Source organism: Erythrolamprus reginae, chromosome 4 (assembly GCF_031021105.1).
Source record: "Erythrolamprus reginae isolate rEryReg1 chromosome 4, rEryReg1.hap1, whole genome shotgun sequence".
NCBI classification, from domain to species: Eukaryota; Metazoa; Chordata; class Lepidosauria; order Squamata; family Dipsadidae; genus Erythrolamprus; species Erythrolamprus reginae.
The window spans coordinates 84,021,061-84,042,265 of NC_091953.1; the positions used below are offsets into that span (position 1 = coordinate 84,021,061).

Below are 21,205 nucleotides of genomic sequence, written 5' to 3' on the forward strand. Positions count from 1 at the left end.
CTGCAACATTATCTTCAGGAATGTGGAGGTTGCTGAGTCGCTGGGGCTTCAGTGGAAAGGCTTGAGCTCGGAGGTCTTCGTTTGAGACGGGCCTCTTCCATTGTGAAAGTCGGGAGCAGTGATGGGCCGGATCCAGATTGTTGGTGTTGCACACCGGTGGCAACGACCTGGTGGTGGTGAAGGACTTGGCTCAGTGGTGTCAAGTCATGGCAGACCCCCGGGGCTTGCAGAGCATATGGCTCGACATACAATTTGTTGGAGGACTTGGCACAGTGATGTCATGTCACTGTGAACCACCAGTCGTACGGGGCCTACGGCCGAGGTGTGTGGTTTTGATACCCCCACATGGAGGGGATGCGGAGTCGCCGTCACACCAGCAGCAGTTGACGGGATCAGTATATGGGTTAACATGGCAGGGGGAGGCAAAGTGATCAGACACCCGGGCATGTGTTTTTAACCCCCCCTAGCTTTCACTGGGTCAATTTAAGGAAGATGTCAGGAGTGGCAATTTTACACAGACCTGCAGTGGTGCCTGCGTGAGCTGGGGCAGGCTTAGGCAGGGAGCGGGGGGCCAAGATAGAGATCTGACCCCCCGCTGTGGCAGAAACAGGGCGGAAAGGGTATCAGTAGCAACTGTGTGTTCTCCTTTGGGCATCTTTTGTAAGATGATTGGCATCCCCATTGCACAACTCAAGCTTCCTCCATGGACAGAGAGGTGTGAAGGGGGTGCCCTTGGGGCTCACCTACATAATTTCCGGTTCCGGATCATGCAAGGCGAGCCCTCCCACATGCTGGGTATGGCTTTTGGGTCGGGTGTAGGCGGGGCACGCCTCACCCTGACCAGGCATGGAGTAACGCCCATTTGAGTTGCCCAAGTATGTTGTGTTCAGGAAACTCCGCCCCATTTAGCAACCCCTGCAGGTCTTTCTGTTAATATTTAATAAATGACCCATTTTACCCAGCTTGGTGTCCGAGTGTTCATTTCCCGTCCAAGGCAATGTTTTTTGCTATTTTGTGAATAACTGTTTTCAGCTTTTAAGGAAGAGCAAAACAAAATACAAATAGTTACAAGTGATCATTTATAGCAGTGTTTCCCAACCTTTTTTGAGCCGCGGCACATTATTCATATTTTCAAAATCCTAGGGAACACTGAACGGGGGTGCGGGGGGGGCTAAAGAAAAGTTTGGACAAAAAAAAATATCTTCCTCCATTTCACTCTATTTCTCCCTCCCTCTTTCTCTCTCTTCCTTCCTTCCCTTCTTTCTCTATCCACCCCTCTTTCTTTCTTCCTCTCTTTTTTGCTCTCTTTCTCTCTCCCTCCTTCCCACCCTCTATGTCTTTCTCTCTCCCTTGCTCTATCTTGCTATCTCTCTTTCATTCTCTCTCTTTCTCTCTCTTTCTCTGTCTCTCTTGCTATGTCTCTCTCTTTCTTTCTCTCTCTCTATCTCTTTCTCTCTCTCTCTTTCTCTGTCTCTCTCTCTGTCTCTCTTGCTATCTCTTTCTTTCTCTCTCTCTGTGTCTCTCTTTCTCTCTCTTGCTATCTCTCTTTCTCTCTCTTTCTCTGTCTCTCTTGCTATCTCTCTTCTATGTCTACCTCCCTCTTTCCTCCCTCCCTCCTTCCTTTCTATCTCTCCCTCCCTCTTTCCTTTGTATTTCTCCCTGCCTCTTTCCTTTGTATCTCTCCCTCCCTCTTTCCTTTCTATCTTTCTCTCCCCCTGCCTTTCTCCAAGCCCTTCCTTTTCCCTCTTCCTATCCTACTACCCCCCCTCTCCTTTCTATCTCTCCCTCCCTCTTTCCTTTCTATCTCTCCCTCTCTCTTTCCTCCCTCTTTCCATTGTATCTCTCCCTCCCTCCCTTTCCTCCCTCCCTCTTTCCATTGTATCTCTCCCTCCCTCCGTCCTTTCTATCTCTCCCTCCCTTTCCTCCCTCCCTCCCTCTTTCCTTTCTATCTCTCCCTCCCTCTTTCCTTTCTATCTCTCCCTCCCTCTTTCCTCCCTCCCTCTTTCCTTTCTATCTCTTTTCTTTCTATCTCTCCCTCCCTCTTTCCTTTCTATCTTTCTCTCCGTCCCTCAGCGGCGGCAAAGAAGAAGGAAGGCAGGCTGCAGAGGACACCAAGGACAAGAGCGCTCGCTCGTTCCCTCGCCCTCTGACTTCCCTCCCTTGCTGCTGAAGGGACGAGCGCGGGCACGAGCGCGCGTGCGGGCCCGCTGCAAGAAGGGGTTTTTTGCTTTTTTTTTTCCTTCCCCTCACGGGAGAGAGAGAAAGAGCAGCACCCTGTCGGTTCCGAGCGCAGCCAGGGAAAGCGGCCTCGAGCCGAGTGCGAACTGCGAGATGCGGCAAAGGACTCCTTGCCAACCCAAAAAGGGGTGGGGGTGGTGAAGGCAAAGCCTGGGAGGCGGGGAAGGGAAGAGCGGGAGACCCCCAGACAGAACGGCTGAGGGGAAGGAAAGACAGAAGGAGGGAGGGATTGAGAAGCGAAGCCAGGGAGGGCTGAGAGAAAAGGGGAGCGGCACGCATGAGAGAGGGGTGGGGCGGGCTTTCCCGAAACGGACGGAGAAAGCCCTCTCTCACAGCGAAAGCGCTCCCAGCCAGGGGGCTGTGAGAGAGGGCTTTCTCCGTCCATTTCGGGAAAGCCCGCCCCGCCCCTCTCGCAGCCCCCTGGCTGGGAGCGCTTTCGTCCCAAGGAGCTGAAGCCACAGCGGCATCGGGCAGTAGCCGGGGGAAAAGTTGCGAGTGGGAGCTCTCCGCCTAGCTGGAGCTTCCCTAGGAGCTTCGCGGCACACCTGACCGTGTCTCGCGGCACACTAGTGTGCCGCGGCACACCGGTTGGGAAACGCTGATTTATAGTACGCAACTTATTTGACACACCCGGTCCTGTTATACTCTATATAAGGCAAAACCTGACAAGAGCTTTTTAAAATCTTTAGCTTACATTCATAGCTGTTTCAGCCCCTGTGTGCACTTCAATCTGTCCAATCCTCCATCGTTCATCATTTCCCGTACTCTGTTCCCAGGAAGGACTGCTAGTAATGTTGCCTAGGAATACTTGTAGTTTTCCCACGCTTTCTCCTGCAAGTCGGTAACTAAAAATCAAACAATAAATAGTCTTTGGCTTCAGATAGGTAAGAAGTAGTTTCATACGCCCAACATCTCTCTTGTGGCCTATGAAGGCTGGAACTGTCATGTAATATCCATCACCTAAAAACACACAAAAGGAAAATTACAAAAGGGGAAACAGTGCAACATTTGTTTAATCTTGAATGTTATGGTTACTTCCCCCAAAGTAAAAGGCCACAGCTGTTTAAGAAAAAAAAATCAGATTCAACCCAGGATATCTCCAGTTAAATAAGATCAGAAAGAAAGGAACTGAAAAATTATGTTTGTGATTCTGGACAGATGTTTGGATTAGATAAATGTTCTTATCTAAAATATGCTGTAGGTCAAGGGACTCCCTCTATAAGTTAGAAATCTTTCCAGAGAAAAACTCAATATGGTTCCAAGTTTTGATAATAAACCTCCAACCTTATGAATAAATGCTGGTATATTTTCCTGCTAATGAATAGAACTTCGTTAAATCAGGATATAATTAATTACCAAACTCATGATCTGCAGGATTCCAGTCAAAGTCGTCATCTGTATCTTGTTGCCAAGCACAAGAACCTCGACCAAAGCTGCAGTCTACAACTGTGATGTCCAGAAACAGTGATTGACGTTCAGAGACAGAAAAACAAGAAAAATTAATCTAAAAGTGCAACATTAAAACTTAATCTAAAATAGTGGTACCTCTACCTAAGAACACCTCTATTTACAAACTTTTCTAGATAAGAACCAGGTGTTCAAGATTTTTTTGCCTCTTCCCAAGAACCATTTTCCACTTACAAATCCGAGCCTCTGAAGCTGTAACCAGAAAAGGCAGGGAGAAGCCTCAGTGGAGCCTCTCTAAGAATCTCCGGGAGGAAACAGGGCCAGAAAAGGCAGGGAGAAGCCTCCGTGGGGCCTCTCTTGGAATCTATTGAGAGCTATCATGGGGTTACCTAGGTTCGCCCACGTCTCCCCAACACTCCATGGCTTGCACTGGCTGCTGATCAGTTTCTGCTCACAATTCAAAGTGTTGGTAATGACCTTTAAAGCCCTACATGGCATCAGACCAGAATACCTCCAGGACTGTCTTCTGCGGCATGAATCCCCGCGGCCGATTAGGTCCCACAGAGTTGGCCTTCTCCGGGTCCCATCAACTAAACAATGATGTCTGGCGGGCCCCAGGGGAAGAGCCTTCTCTGTGGCGGCCCCGGCCCTCTGGTATCAACTCCCCCCAGATATCAGAACAGCCCCCACCCTCCTTGTCTTTTGCAAACTACTTAAGATCCACCTATATCGCCAGGCATGGGGGAATTGAGACATCTCCCCCAGGCTTTTTATAGTTTTATGTATGGAATGTGTGTGTTGCATGGTTTTTAAATGAGGGGTTTTTTAATGTTTTTTTTAATATTAGATTTGTTTACATTGCCACACTGTTTTATTATTGCTGTGAGCCGCCCCGAGTCTTCGGAGAGGGGCGGCATACAAATCTAATAAATTATTATTATTATTATTAATTTATTATTATTATTAATCTCCTGGGAGAAAACAGGGCCTCCACCCTCCCTCTGGTTTCCCCTTCTTCTTACAAACTTTTCTACTTAAGATCCTGGTCACAAAACAAATTAAGTTTGTAAGTGGAGGTACCAGTGTATAGTCAAACAATTTGTTACAATATAACAAATGTTATAAACTCCAAATAAAAGTATATTTTTGCTTAAGAAGCAATCACCTTATGATGTTTCATGTAACTTTCATGTAATTTATTTATTTTAGCAAGCTCCAGTCTGATCCCTTAGGGAAGAAAAACCCTCAACTCGATTTGGTTGAAGTAAAGATACTTTTACTAAGAGATGCTGGTTGCAGTAAAGTCAGACGGAATCTGAGTTTCCCCACACAAAATGACAAATCTATTTCCTTCAATCCTGTCCTCTCCCCCCCCCCCCCATGATCAGTCCAAACCAAGCCAATGTGATACAGCCTGGACTTTTTGGGATTATTGGGGTGTTTCAGCTGCTAACTTTCCACACTCAGAGCAAATGGCCTTGAAGATGCCTTGGCACAAACTGATCCCGTGGTTATCTATTTTTTCCCCCCAGCTGTCATCCCCCTCCCAAATTCCCACACAAAAATGATTACAGCTTTATTGCTTCCCATATGATTCCCTCCCCTCCTTCAGCCCCCTAATCCTTTGATGGCAGGACGTTAGCAGGGTGCCAAGCCAAAGATGGTGGACTTGACACATGAGGTCAAGTCATGCTGACATTGGTGTGTTTACTTCATTCTTTTATTACAAGGGATTTTGGAAACAAAATGTATTGTCTTGAAATGGGCTGCTTATAATTATCCCAAAATACTTTTAACTATAACTTAGCAAAAAAATGAGAGAGGAATATATTGATTGCACAATGACAACTTCAGGTCATGTACCATAATATGAATAATATGAAAGAGTATGCATTCATTTTATTATTTTTTTCAACTTTTCTTTTAAGTTTGTCCACCTCCACACCAGCTCAATGTGAAGTAACAGAATATCAGATTGATGCTTGCTTAATATATTTTTGCTCAGTTTTATGGGTTTTTTTTTTGCATAGAACTACATACATAGGATATGTTTTCAAAAGCAGTCTTTTTTTCAAAACTAAACCAAACCCAAATGCACACCAAACCAAACCAAACCTGATTTTACATTTTCAGGAATATTTTTAATAGCAAGTTCAATAGGTAAAAAGTGAAATGACAGAGACAAAAAGTTAGAATTAAATATACCAGTGGTATGCCTTAAAGAAAGCACAAGATTTAATCAGTTTTCACCAACCTGACGCCTTACAAACCAAGTGATTATTATGAAACTGAAGACAGCTTTGAAAATTATTAGAAGCTTGTTTTTAAAAGCATACAAATTTTATAAACTTATCCAAATAAATTTTTGCTTATCCTTAAATGGCTCTACTAGATTGGCTCTGATAAATGCGATACACGACAAGATCATTTAAAGCAATTTTAATAAGGTTAAAGCAAACTTTAGCAGATTAAAACCCACCTCCTAAATTAAAATTTGCTCACCTTGTATGTTTTCTTTTAAACCTGGAATGTTTTTGTATGCTATATGAGGACCAAAAACAGCAGCTTCTTTGACTAATTTATTAAAGAATACATTATTAGTATCAATGCTAAACACAGACACACACACACAAACAAACAAACACCCACAAACAAGTGCATTATCCAACAGAAAATTTCACATTACGAAGAATTAGAGAAAGAGCATATAAGAAAACTCATCACAAAATGTATGTGCAATTGTAAATAAATCTTTATGGCTTTCTGCAATGGACCAGTTCAAATTATTCAACAAAGCATGGTTTTAAAAATAGAAGATAGTATGCAAGTAGTCACTCATAGATTTTCATCAATTTTCATCAAATCATTATCATTATGAATTTATATGCAAATTATGGTTTCAGTTTGCTGTGTGTAGAGAAAATCCAAATCATGGAGGGCATGGATCCAAAAACGGGAAGAGGTGTACCATAATCAACTTTGGAAGATTCTCTTATTATAGCCAATCTCAATAAAAGTCATTTAATCATCCAGTGGAGTTTATTTCTTAGTCTGATCAACCTATTGGAGCTAACAAATTGCAATCATAGAGGATAGTAGGATGATGTAGAGGGGAGATCCATGGATAAGGTGACCAGATGTCCTGCTTTTGGCGGCACAGTCCTGCTTTTGAACAATTTATCCCGTGTCCCGCGGCATTTTTAAAAAATTCCATTTTTTTTTACAAATGGGACATCTGGTCACTTTACCCTCCATCCACCCAAAAGGGAGCAGAAGTGGGGGGCACAGAGGGTCCCCATTTCCTTGGGGGGGAAGGTGCCTCCCCTACCCAGAGCAACCCTCCCCTTCAGCCCCTCTGGGACACCCACCTGCCGTCTTCCCTGCCCAGCTCTCCTGGGTGCCCGCAGCCTCTGCAGATGGAGCCCCGGCGTGGCCCAGGAGGGGAGAGGCCCAGCGCTGCTCTCAATGCCCACAGCCCCTCCAGGCCCCTCCCACAGCCCTTCCAACTCTCCCCCGTTGCCCTCCGCCTGGGCTTCCTGGAGGAGCTCTGGGCAGATCCCAAGGGAGGGTGGGGAAAGGGCCGGGGTGATGGGCAGGAGGCGGGAGGGGAGCCCAGTGAGGCCGCCAAGAGGATGAGGAGTCTGGAGAAGGAAAAGGATGCCAGGGAGAGAATCAAGAGGAAGATGGAGGTAACAGAGGGGAGGGGAAAACCCCAGTCCCTCCCCCTCCCTGGGCGCCTTCCAAAGGTCCCTGGAACAAGGCAGGAGAATTGATGTCTGCGCTTCCCTCTTTAGGCTTGTAGCAGTGAGGTGCGGGGACCAGCAGGAGGCTTGGCAGGGGGGAGCACTGAGGGGCTCCTCCTTCTTGGAATGCAAACAAACTATGCCCCTTTTAAGACTCAGCCGGCGGTGCCTTCCCCACCCCCGCGCTTCTCTCCTGCCCTGGCTTTCTCTTCCCCCCGCAGTTTCCCCACAGTTTCATCCAGGGTGCCTCTTGCCTTTCATTTCTCGATGTCTCCTTTTGAACTTTCTCTACTCTCTCAATATATGTGACTGATGAATCTCTGGATAACAAATTGACAGCACAGCCCTGGTATCAGTTTCCATGAACTATCGTGGATGGCTATTAATTTTCTATTTCACTTTTTTCTGTTGCCTGTTTTTTGTTAAATTCTCAGCAACAAAATTACCCCAGAACATAATTTTGGAATGGGATCTGGGGGACCCTGAAACTGCAATGTTAAACAGCACACAAAATAAAATTTTAAGGCAGGATCTGTTAAATATTTGATCAAATTACTTGTCCAGATAAACAAATAAAAATTCCACCATGGGGTATGAATGTTTGTCTGGTGGTAGGCACAATCACTGAGCACTTGTTATATGTTGTGTGTGTGTTTTTCTTATAAAAGAATAAAAAATATATAAAAAAGTAAACAAATAAAAATTAGACACTTTGATGGAATATGATACAGAAACAGTAAAATAATTATTGGCAAAGGACACACAGACCAAAACTGCCCTTTGGCTAAAGTAAAAGATCGCATCCCAACCTCATTTAAACTTACTGTATCAATTACTATTTTACAGCTACTTTGTTCCTTTTACTGTGAGTACATTTCCTCTGAGGTCGTGGTTACTATAACATATGGTCTGTTCTCAGCTTTGTTGAAGCAGCCATCAAAGTCCATATACATACTTCTGGCAATTGTCATAAGGGACATGGAAAACCAATGGTGTATTGAGACAAATGTAATATATTGGCATTATGGGAATAAATCTAGAAGAATTTTGAGATTGTGCTCTCTCTCCCCACTTCTCCTGCAATTGTCTGCAAAGTTTCATTTCAGACTGATCATCATTTAATACCCAGTTACCATAATGGCTATTATAGTTATAGTTCCAGGATATGAGAAGTGCTTTAGAGCAGCACTTCCCCAACCTTTCTGGCTCCATGGACTGGCAATGGAGGAGGGGGTGGTGGTGGTGGTTTTAGAGGATGGTTTCACAAATACAACCTAATCCTATACATGCACAAATGAAGCTTCACAAGCTCGCCTGCTGCTTACTCAGCTTAGTTCCCAACTGGCCACAGACCGGTACATCCACAGATCGAGGGTTGGGGACCCCTGCTCTAGAGTATAGAAATACTAATTTACATGGAATTTGAAGAATATAATATATAAGAAAGGCATAATATTGTATCCCCTTATTTGGTAGGATCCATTTACCAACTTTATGTTTCAAATCCTTTGCCTTTAATTTACTCGACAAGCGCTATCATAAACTGCCATAAGCATATGGATTTTTTGGGGGGGATAAGTGACACTTACAAAATACATCTCCTCTGAGTTTCTTTTCATGGACAGTCTGGTTTTTGAGGTGTTCAGTTTCTCCTTCTTCTTCAACACTTTCTTGTTCTATTGTTTTTCTGTCTTTACTGATGTCTTCAGTGCTTTCCTCCCATTTACTGAAGGCACTCTCCGGATATAAGTCATCTTCATAGTCTAAAGGACTATGAGCCTTAGTTGCTAGGATTGTATTTTTTATATCACCATGCTTTTTTGCACTTTTCTTGTGAAGAAACAGATTCTTGAATTTCTCTTTAGTAATGCCAGACATTCTGTTAATTGCTTTCACTGAATTTTCATGAACAACTAGGGAAAAATAACAAAACATGTTCAAATTATTCATTATTTATTTATTTATTGGACTTATATGCTGCCCCTCTCTGTGGTTTTTATCCATATAAAATCAAAATGAGCTTATATTTCTATGTTTTTAAAAAACCTAATATATTCAAAATTTAATATGAGAGAAACAATAGCATGGCTTTCCAATGAACACACTTCATTTTCAGTATTAGTAGTAGATTCAATATTACTGATTACTAATCCTGTATTCATTAGATGAAGCTTTAACTACAGTTTTTAGCAAGAGAAAACCTCAATAAAAACAAATGCATCTGTCCATCTTATGAATAATATGTTTACATTTCTTTTATCCAGATGTCTATATGCCAATATTATGTTAATAATTACTTAAAATTATTTTCCTCCAAAAATCACACATATTTCCATCCTATGGATAATTTGTTCAAATTATTTTTATCCAGATGTCTATATGACAATATAATGTTAATTGTCCACTTGAATTCTTTTTTCCCAGAGAGATGTTATAAGAGAACTTACTGTAATTTAACAGAATCTCTACTCAGGATATGATGAGAGGTTAACAGGAAACCCTAATTTGCAACAAATCTGTTCTTCCCAATCAAGAAGATAAACCTCCAATGCTTTAATAAACAAGTCCAAAAATGTTTGACCAGTGAAGCAGGATATCTCCATATAGACCTGAGATGGTACCCCAAACCAAGATCCTTATACAGTGCTAGCCAATTGTAAGACAAAGGAATATATAACATCTAGCAGGAAATCAGGACCATTTCTAAATAATTTTGTAGATAACCCTCTCTAGAATAAAACATACTCAAGATAATTGCTCTAGGGTATTGTTTGCAGATCTATTCCTTGCTTTCCTTTTTTAGCAATAGGAATGGCACTTAGGCTTATATACCATTTCACAGTGCTTTACAGTCCTCTCTACAATCCTTTTTCTGCATGTATGATACAGTAATCCAAATAACTGAGCAGAGCTGCAATTTACTAAAATTAATTTGCAATAGACAAGCTTTTTAACAAAATCCCAGGCTGGTGGTGGAGTCATGTCAATTTCAAAGAAAGCAATTGCCTTCCTAGGAATTTCTCTATTGAGTTGTTGTGCACTTACAAGATTATATAACCACAAGGGGATTACATTTTCTAGTAATCCCCTGAAGAAGAAATGGGAGCGGGGGAGACACTTTCCCCGTGATTGAATCTTGCTTTTTATATTTCATACACAATATAAAAGAAGTCAGGGATTTGTTGGTGAAGGCTGGAGAAGCAATCATCCTTAGGCTCAACTTTCATGCCTTCAAAAAAACTGATAGCTTATGGACCCAATAGGAGCCATAGGAGACAAGTAATGAAAATAGAAGAATCTAAATAAGCAGTTTACTCTTTCAGTAAAGGAAAACCTGGCTCCTGGGCTGTTCTCTTAACTTTGCAGCTCATAAAATGTAACCACCCCCCTCATTGGAATGAGACTGTGTATGTGTATGTGTATGTGTATATATAATACTGGTGTTCTTCAACTTACCTGAGCATTCAAAACCATTACCTCTATAGCCCAGTTTACATTTGCACTTGAACGAACCTTGAATGTTCAGGCATTCTGCATGTAAGTTACATTTCGGTGTACTTGCTATACATTCATTTATATCTAAAAATAGAAATGTTAAATAAAATGTATTATCAAAGTTGAAAATTGAAAATAAAGCAGTTTCCTTACACTGTGAAAAGATACAGCTAATTCTTGCATACAGATATGAAATGTTGGCTGTTGTTATGGTTAACTTTTCCTTTAATAAAATATTAGTCCTTACCTTTCTATTGTTTTCCTCACTTAGTGCTCAGAAAGTACAAACTTCCTTGGAGAAGTTATGAAGGTGCTTATGAGAAGCCTATAAATAACATGTACACGTCATATCTTTTTACAGATTGTAATGACCACTGCATGTTAAAGATGAATAAGTGTCACATATATTTTGCTCTTCCATGAGCAAACATGATTTATACTATTTCTACATTGTTCTACAAAAAAATCTGAAAGCCATTTTGATAAATATTTAGGTGCACTATTGCCACCTACTGTACATAGGTAGTTCTGGAGGTACAAACCTAACGGAGCCTGTCCATTAGGTTCATAAGTCAAATAATTCACCAAATGAATTAGGCTCAATTTTACAAATTTTGAAAATCAAATTCAAATGGCTTATTAAATGAACCAAGATTTGACTTACTATTTCCTCAGATTTGTTAATTGATTGCTGCCACCCTTAACTGAGTTGAGAAGCTTTCCAGCCACCCATCAGCTGTTTCTGGTGCAGCCTTGGGCTGAGGAATTAAATTGCCTCCAAACAGGCTCACACAGCTCTGTTTGCAATTGCTTTTTAAAAAAAATCACTTGCCACTAATTAGCTTAAGTGTCTCCAGCCAGGCACCCAGAGGGAGATGGGGAGTTTTACAGAACTCTTGGTTTTCAACAGTAACAGAGATGGAAGAGAACATCTCTAGTCTAACCCACTGCTCTCACAATAGAATAGAATAGAATAGAATTTTTATTGGCCAAGTGTGATTGGACACACAAGGAATTTGTCTTGGTGCATATGCTCTCACCGTACATAAAATAAAATATACATTTGTCAAGAATCATGTGGTACAACACTTAATGATTGTCATAGGGGTCAAATAAGTAATGAAGAACCTATATTAATAAAAATCTTAGGATATACGCAACAAGTTACAGTCATACAGTCAACATGGGAGGAAATGGGTGATAGGAATGATGAGAAAAACTAGTAGAATAGAAGTGCAGATTTAGTAGAAAGTCTGACAGTGTTGAGGGAATTATTTGTTTAGTAGAGTGATGGCGTTCGGGAAAAAACTGTTCTTGTGTCTAGTTGTCTTGGTGTGCAGTGCTCTGTAGCGACATTTTGAGGGTAGGAGTTGAAATACAAGAGAGTATTTCTGATAAATGCCTATCCAGTCTCTTCTTAAAAGCTTCCACTGAGGGGGCACTCACAACCTCTGGGGGCAATTTAAATTAAAAAACTAAAAATTACAATAATATGCACTAATTTCCAAAATAAAAGCAAGGAAACACAATGTTATAGAATGCTTTGTGCTGGCTAGCATTTCTACAAGCAGTTTCAAGGCAAATGCAAACAAACTTTATATTTGTAAAGTGCTTTACTTAACAAATACAACACTATATTTTTGGGAGTACAAGACACACTGGAGTTTAAGACACGCCTTAATTTTGGGGGGAGGAAACCAAGATGGAAGGGGGAATATGCCTGTACCTCACAGCAAACAGCATATACTGTATTATATACACTGCTTGCTGTGTATTTCTGTGCATGTATGACTGACCCATAGAAATACAAAGAATTTGAGAAATGTACATTATGGCAGTAGTATATCAATATCAGAAAGTTTTCTTAAATGTAGTCACACTAATATCTCCCACTTATTTAAATAGATTTACTCCAAACATTACTAAGTTGGTTTAATTCATTAACTTATCTTCATATTAAACAGGACACTGCTACATTTCAGATTATACAGATGCTGTTAAAATTGATGTGGCTTTCCAGAAGTAAACATTATTATCTATTATTTTTTAAAAGATTCAATAGCACTGGGCCTCTGCAGATCAAGCATTTATTTTAAAAAGCTTCTTCATTTTGTTAAATTGTCTAGAATAATAATAAAGAAGTCTTTAACAAAATAAATCTAACAATTTGAACATTCTGTAGACATTTTAGTTATTGACTTACCTTCTTGCATCCAGTTTCAGCAACTGATTAGCACAAGAAAATAAAATTCTGCCTCTGCTTTTCCTTCCCACCAATTTGCATCCTTGCAGCTTTAGTTTCACTTTCATTTTAGCAAAGTGGGCCTGCCTGCAGTTTCAATCAGCTGTTGGTCAGGTGGCAGATAATCAGTGGCCTGTGCTAATCAGGCTCTGTTCTGTTTCCTGCAAGGAGGAGTATTGCTGGGAGGCAGAGGCCAAAGGGTGGGGGTGACTGGATGGAGCTACATTCAGTGTATAAGACACACAGGTTTTCACCCTCTTTTGGGGGGGTAAAAAGATGAGTCTTATACAAATACGGTAGTTTGCAAAGGATAGTACAGTACTTCAGGGCCGCCGATAGGGGGGTATTACCGGTAGTGGTGTACCAGGCCCGGCCATGAGGGGGCCCGGTTTTGCCCGCCGTCGCACATGCGCAGTACCGGCCCTCTCTTGCCTGCCTCACCAACAAAAAAGGCGGGCCCTCTGACCCTCGCAAGGCAGGCCCCAAAAGGCCCCCCCGCGCACCCTTTTCCAAGGGCGCACACGAAGCCGCGGCCGCCCCCGCCCCTCTAGCCCCCTCGCGCCCCCGTGGCTACTCGCCGCTGCCCTCGCCCGCCCGTCCGCTCCGCCTCTCTTCCCTGCAGGCATTCTCACAGCGGGGGCCACCGCACTCTCTCCATCTCCCTGCTAGCCTGCCCGGAGCATTCAAAGTAAGAGTGAAGGTTTTTCTTACTTTGAATTTTCCGGGTTGGGCTGGCAGCAGGGGGGTGGAGAGAGCGCGCGTCAGCCCACGCGCCCGACATTCCAGGCGCCATCCCCTGACCCCGGTTTCCTGGATTCCTGGTGGCGTCGACCGAGCCCTGACCAGCGGGCTCCCGACCGAGCCCTGCCGCGGGAACGAAGCGAGTGGGGCGCTCCCCGCCCGGCTGCGGCTCTTGTAACTCGGCCCGGGATGGGTGTGACTCTACGGGCTGCCCTCGTCGGGGAAAGGGAGGGGAGGGGAGGGGAAGAGAGGGCCAGGAGGACACAGAAGGGAAGGAAGGAAGGAAAAATAGGGAGGGAAGGAAGGGAAAGACGGAGGGGAAGGAAGGGGAAGAGGGAGGAGAAGGAAACAGGAAGAAGAGATAGGTTGGTTGGTTGGAATGAAGGAAGAAGGGAAAGAAGGAGAAAGGGGAAGGGAAGGAAGGAAAGGAAAAGAGGGAGGGGGAAAGGAAGGAAGGAGAGATAGGTTGATTGTAATTGAAAATTACAATTGAAAGTAATTGAAAATTACTTTCGCCAGCCTCCGGAGAACGAGAGAGAGTGAGAGCGATGACAGAACAAGCTAGAGAGAAAGTGAGAGAGAGAGAGAGAGAGAGAAATAGGGGGAGAGAAAGAGAGAGCAAGAGAAAGAGAACGAGAGAGAGAAAGAGTGTGTGAGAGAAAGCAAGAGAGAGAGAGAAAGAAAACAAGAGAGGGAAAGTGAGAAAAAGAGAGAGAGAGAAAGAGGGGGAGAGATAGAGAAAGAGAGAGAAAGAAAAGAGAGAGAGATCAGAGAGGAAGGAAGAGTGAGAGAGAGGAAGAAAGCAAGATAGAGAAAGAGAGAGAGAAAGAAAGTAAGAGATGAGAGAGGAAGGAAGAGAGAGAGAGAGGAAGAAAGCAAGAGAGAGAAAGAGAGAGAGAGAGAAAGAAACAGAGAGAGGGGAAGAAAGCAAGATAGAGAAAGAGAGAGAGAGATAGAAAGAGAAAGAGAGAAATGAGAGAGGAAGGAAGAGAGTGAGAGAGAGGAAGAAAGCAAGATAGAGAAAGAGAGAGAGAAGGAAAGAAAGAAAGAAAGAGACGAGAGAGGAAGGAAGAGAGTAAGAGAGAGGAAGAAAGAAAGATAGAGAAAGAAAGAGATGAGAGAGGAAGGGAGTGAGAGAAAGAGAAAGAAAGCAAGAGAGAGAAAGAGAAAGAAAGAAAGAGATGAGAGAGGAAGGAAGAGAGTGAAAGAGAGGAAGAAAGAGAGAGAGAGAAGAGTGGAAGGAAGAGAGAGAGAAATGATAGAAAAAAGGGGAGAAAAAAAGAGAAATGAGAAAAAGGTTGAGGCAGAGAATGACAGAAAAGAGAGAGAAACAGAGGGAGAAGTGATTCTTGATTTAAAGCATATGGTAAAAGCACTTAAATAATAACAGAGAAAAAAACCCAGCCCTCACCTGTTTTTATTAATAGTTTTGCTGGTTGTTTTAGTTTTAATAGTAATGGATTTTGGTTTTTTTAAATTATTATTGACGGGTCCAAAGACGGGCTACAAGAATGGTGGAAGGTCTTAAGCATAAAACGTATCAGGAAAGACTTCATGAACTCAATCTGTATAGTCTGGAGGACAGAAGGAAAAGGGGGGACATGATTGAAACCTTTAAATATGTTAAAGGATTAAATAAGGTCCAGGAGAGAAGTGTTTTTAATAGGAAAGTGAACACAAGGACAAGGGGACACAATCTGAAGTTAGTTGGGGGAAAGATCAAAAGCAATCTGAGAAAACATTATTTCACTGAAAGAGTAGTAGATGATTGGAACAAACTTCCAGCAGATGTGGTTGGTAAATCCACAGTATCTGAATTTAAACATGCCTGGGATAAACATATATCCATTGTAAGATAAAATACAGGAAATAGTATAAGGGCAGACTAGATGGACCATGAGGTCTTTTTCTGCCATCAGTCTTCTATGTTTCTATGTTTCTATTAATTTCTTTTAATAAAAAAGAAGGGATTTATTTATTTATTTATTTATTTTTTATTTCTATGCCGCCCAGTCCCAAGTTTTTCCTTATTTCCAGATTGCATTTCTTCTTGGTGAGGTTCCGCCCATTGCTTCTTGTACTACCTTCAGGTGGCATGGAGAATAAATAGATGCCATCTGCTCTGTGGCAGCCCTTTAAGGATTGGGAAACTACTATTATATTCCCCCTCAGTTTTCTATTTATTGAGTTAAACATACTCATTCTCTTAGCCCTTGTTCATAGGATTTAGCCTCTAGGCCAGGGGTGTCAAACTCAATTTCATTGAGGGCCACATCAGGGCTGTGTTTGACCTCAGAGGGCCGGGGGAGGGCTTGCCCAGGGTGTGTGGCCATGGTGGGCATGGCACCGGATTTGGGGAGCAGTAGTTTTAAAATGGCCGGGGGGGGGCAGACAGTTAGGCTGTATGGGGCCCCAAAATTCCTGATGGTGGCCCTGCAGTACTTAAAAAGCAGAGCAGCTCCCAAAGTGCTTACAAACAGTACAGTACTATAGAATGAATCCCTAGTATAGGTCTCCTGCATAAGAAGGGAATTGAACTAGATGACCTCCACTTCCTCCAATATTCTTTTTTCTTATTAACAGTAACAGTAACAGTTGGAAGCCAACTCTTACTGTTACTGTTAATAACAAAAAAAAATTAAAATACTTACAGAAGCAATTCCAGCACTCAATTCCAGCACTAGTCCTCAAGCCAACACAGCACCAAAAAATCCACCAAAAACGAAAAGAAACTCAGCATGGAGCCAGCTGCAAAATCCCCTGATCTCAGCCATGTGACCAGGGACAAAAAAAAAAAGCCAGCTTCGTGGCCACCATTGCAGCAGTAACTGAATCCAAGTCAAATGGCTACAAAGGCATCTTTTTTATCACAGTTTTGAATTTCTAACTGAATAAATTCATTGTTGTGAAAATTTGCTAAATGGATCTTTGTACCTGGGGTATTATCTGTAGTTACTGTACTTCATGTCTTTTTTTTTTACCATGACCTATGCAGGGGTGAAATGCTCCTGGTTCACCAACACATGTCAGTCATCAGAGAGCCGGTCGCGAAGGCAGTGTGAGGGTCCGCCCACCTACTTGGATGCCGTCATTTGGGTTCTTTTACCCTCTGTGCATGAGCATTCTGTGCAAGAGGGTAAAAGAACACAAATGATGACATCCAGGTGGGCGGGTGGAGGCTCGCACTGCCTTTGCAACCAGCTCTCTGACAACTGACAGGCACGAGCTAACCAGGAGCATTTCATTCTGTACCTGTGGCTATTCCTAGAAACACCTGTTTAAGTTTTCTACAAGATGTGGGAAAATCATTGTATTAAAAATCCCAACAACTGCTAGATAAAAGGTCGAAGTCCTATTCATAGCCAAATCCAAGTTCACTTATCAGCCAAACAAAGCCAGATTGCATTATATATTTTTGTTAGGATAAATAATTTGCAGCTATTGATTTTAAACTTTTGTTGAACAACTATTGGGCATCCTACTATCTAGCACACTTCAGTTCCTCAAAACATTAAGATTTAGAATGTGGCAAGTGTTTCTCCATTATGTAGAAGAGAGCTATAACTCATCAAGCCTATGGATAATTGAAGTTTCCCTTGTAATTTTGGCATTTTCTACATCTGATTACAGCAGAGGTCTATTTACCACAGGAAGTGGGAATATTGTGTGGCTAACACCTCTAGTCAGAAACACAGCAGTTGCATCATTATGTATGATTTGGAACATGATGATGTTGCCTTGAAAAGGACTATTTTAATACAACTCATTACAACCACCATGTTTGTATTCAGGTTTGCTTGCAAGCTAAAAAAATGATGTATCCTTTTTAAGAGATGCTGTACTTGCTTATGCATCTTCCAAGTCATGTTTATAAAATCATTTTTGAAACATATACAGCTCTCCTTAATTGAAGTTCCTTCTGTAGTTTTATTTTTTATTGTCATCAGTTATTACAAAACTAGCAAATTAGGAAAATTCCAAAACAAAATTCTGAATAAAATCAAATTCTGACTTCTGGCATCAGTTAAAAATGTATCAGTCTTCCCATAATATAGGCAGAAGCAAATTTAATCCTTACCTACACAGTCATATCTGCCATTCAGGTGTTTCAGTTCATATCCAATTTGGCATTTGCAATAAAAACTTCCAAATGTGTTGATGCATCTTCGATTTAAAGAGCAAATTGCTCTGCCAGTGGCACATTCATCAATATCTATGGCATGAAGATGAAATATTGTGAGATCAGAAAATGAGCAAACACAAGCCTAATTGTGATGGTTATTTATGTATGTATGTATGTATGTATGTATGTATGTATGTATGTATGTAATGTACGTACGTACTTTATTTATTTATTTATTTATTTATTTATTTATTTATTTATTTATTTATTTATTTATTTATTTATTTATTTATTTATTTATTTATTTATGTACAGCATAAAATTGTCAGGTAAATCTACAAATGCTAGACACAATCCAGTTCTAACAGCCTCAATTGCTAGTTTGTTTAAAAAATTAAATGTCACCTTTCAAATTAAAATTTTTAACAACTAAGTTGACTTGCGTAAAATGTATTTCAATCAGTATGTTTTAAAATAGACACCAGATTTATTTAATAACCGTGCATGATTCACTTAGCAACTGTGGAACAAAAATCACTTAACTATCTTGCTTAGCAACAGAAATGTTGGGCTCAGTTATGATCATAAATTGAGGACTACCTGCAGTTTATTCTTCAATGGCATATTTACTGTTCAGCTGTTGAGCTAAATATCCACGTGGGCTGATTGTATGACTCCTAAAAACATTCTTAATTCATGAATTCCATATGCATTTTCCTTTTGCAGCTATATGTTAAGGCAGCAATCCCCCAGAGCCATGTTTGAATTTGCTGCTTGAAAGTTTATGAATATCTATAGTTTCCGATAAACTTTTATTTCCTGTGTTGTCAAATTTCTCCTAGGTTCTACAAAGTCCCCAGAGTAGTCCCCCATTATGCTGAGGAAGTGCATTTCCCTTTTTTAGGGGGGGGGGAAGAAATCCTCCCCACTTCTCGTATATCTGGATTTCACAGTTTAAGGCCCAGGCCATATGCAGATCCTGTCAAAGCTTCAGAAACAACTCCCACCATCCTTCCAAAGGTTGCTGCCAAATCAAAGGGAACATTAAGAAATATGCAGAAATAATCATATTAACTATATGTAATCAATGTCAGAAAGGAAACCATCAACACCAACCTTGGCCAGTTCTTTTGCAAGGCTGATTCAGTAGGAAAATACAGTTCAACATGCTAAGGAAATCTAACTTTCGAGGTTTTCAAACATCCAACAGCATCTTTGATTATACCTTGGCTTTTAATAGCTTTTTCTTAAAAGGTTGATATGGGCTGGAAGTAGTATTGCCAGAGGAGAGATTGTCCATTTACCGGTAATTGCTTTTTAAAATGTACAATTGAAGTAATAAGTATATTCTACTATTGAAGATCAATATTACTGAACTTTTAAACTCCTGAGAAAATACACAGATGTATTGTATGTTTTCCTTAGCTTCCTCTGCTTATGTGGGGATAGGTTGTACCATAGCTATTTATTTTTATGTTTCTTCCAATGTAGCCAACTTTCACTACTATCTAATAAAGTGGGCAGAAGCATACAGCCATTTCATCCAAATACACACAAAAAATAACATTACAGTGGAACCTCAACATACGAGCAGCTCTACTTGCGAGCAACTCGAGATAAGAGCTTGGGAGGGAGCGTCATTTCCGTTCGCCTCCCGAGTTCACATCCGGGATACGAGCCACGCCTCCCTGACTCTTTTGGCGAAGGAAGGAAGGCAAGGAAGCGCCCGGCTCCTCTCTGCTCGTAGTATCCCACTTGGTAAGCATTCGCTTGGCTTCTGCTTGGGGGTGGGGGGGTCCTTGGCTTCTGCTTGGGGGTGGGGTGGGGGCCGTCCCCGCTTTAGGAGCAGCAAAGAAGCCACGCGCCGGTTTTGAAAGATCGGAGCCAGCATGGAAAGCTTCCCCAGGCTGGCTCCGATCTTTTAGAACACATGCGCGGCTTTTCCGCTGACTCCTAAAGCAGGGAAGTTCGCCAGGAGTCAGCAAAGAAGCCGCGCGTGTGTTTTAAAATATCGGAGCCGGCATGGGGAGGCTTTCAATCAGCCCCCGAGCCCCCAACCCGGACTCGGGGGCTGATTGAAAGCCTCCCCATGCCGGCTCCGATGTTTTAAAACACACGCGCGGCTTCTTTGCTGACTCCTGGCGAACTTCCCCGCTTTAGGAGTCAGCGAAGAAGCCGCGCGTGTGTTTTAAAAGATCGGAGCCGGCATGGGGAGGCTTTCAATCAGCCCCCGAGCCCGGGTTGGGGGCTCGGGGGCTGATTGAAAGCCTCCCCATGCCGGCTTCGATCTTTTAAAACACACGCGCGGCTTCTTTGCTGACTCCTGGCGAACTTCCCCGCTTCAGCCGACGTCTTTTCCCCTCAGCCCTCGGGCTTGCACGCATTAATCGCTTTTACATTGTTTCCTATGGGAAACAATGTTTCGACATACGAGCTTTTCGACGTGCGAGCCTCCTTCCGGAACCAATTAATTTCGTAAGTCGGGGTTCCACTGTATTTTAGTTATTTATGTACAATTTCAAATAATTCAATTTTATATATTGAAAATTATTACATTAGTACAATATTGTATTATCCATTAAGTGAGATATTTGACTGTTTGATTATGCAGCATCAAATTGTTATCAATTCCTAGCACCACATATATAAATTTTCATAACACAATCTATCCTGAACTTAGTTCTTCAGGTCTTTCAATCGTATGTGTTTGTCATGTATATTTTTCAATGGACATGATTAAAGTTTGAAATAGACCTTTTTCTAAGCAAAAATTCATATTATAATTCTCATTTGGTGACCAAAAACCTAGCCACATTTTTATGAATTGTCTTGTCATTCCCACCCATCTATTTACCTCACTTAAGTAATTTTCCTCCCAAACTCATTTCTGTTACTTCTATCCCATCCAAACAACATTGACCCACCGTCCCAATGACAACTGGGTCCCGATGGTGCTCCTGGCTGCTGAGCGGCCGGCCCAAAATACCATGCTGTGGCCACACAGCAGCGCCGTCGGTTTCTGATTGGCATGGGGACCTGGAAGAGGACACACGCAGAGAGGTTACCTAGCCTAAGCCCTGCCTAGAATCCTCAGCGGGCCTAACATAACCCAAATATGCCGCTGACCGCCAGCGGCCGATCTCCCGAATCCGATGGGCCGGGAAACCAGAAAGTGCCGCGCTAGTGGCGGCGCCGATACAGAACGAATGCGTTCCA

At 42.1% G+C, this 21,205-nt stretch overlaps 1 protein-coding gene across 1 annotated transcript in view; it reads right to left on the reverse strand.

Annotated features, from left to right (window-relative positions):
- Positions 1 to 21,205, reverse strand: part of EGFL6 (EGF like domain multiple 6) — a 53,905-nt gene that overhangs the window by 6,031 nt on the left and 26,669 nt on the right. The window contains exons 6-11 of the mRNA XM_070751569.1: positions 17,945 to 18,079; positions 10,845 to 10,967; positions 8,978 to 9,301; positions 6,148 to 6,219; positions 3,595 to 3,684; positions 2,933 to 3,198 (exon numbers count right to left, since the gene is read on the reverse strand). Of these exons, the coding sequence (XP_070607670.1) occupies positions 2,933 to 3,198; positions 3,595 to 3,684; positions 6,148 to 6,219; positions 8,978 to 9,301; positions 10,845 to 10,967; positions 17,945 to 18,079 (1,010 nt within the window). The remainder of the gene's footprint in view (positions 1 to 2,932; positions 3,199 to 3,594; positions 3,685 to 6,147; positions 6,220 to 8,977; positions 9,302 to 10,844; positions 10,968 to 17,944; positions 18,080 to 21,205) is intronic.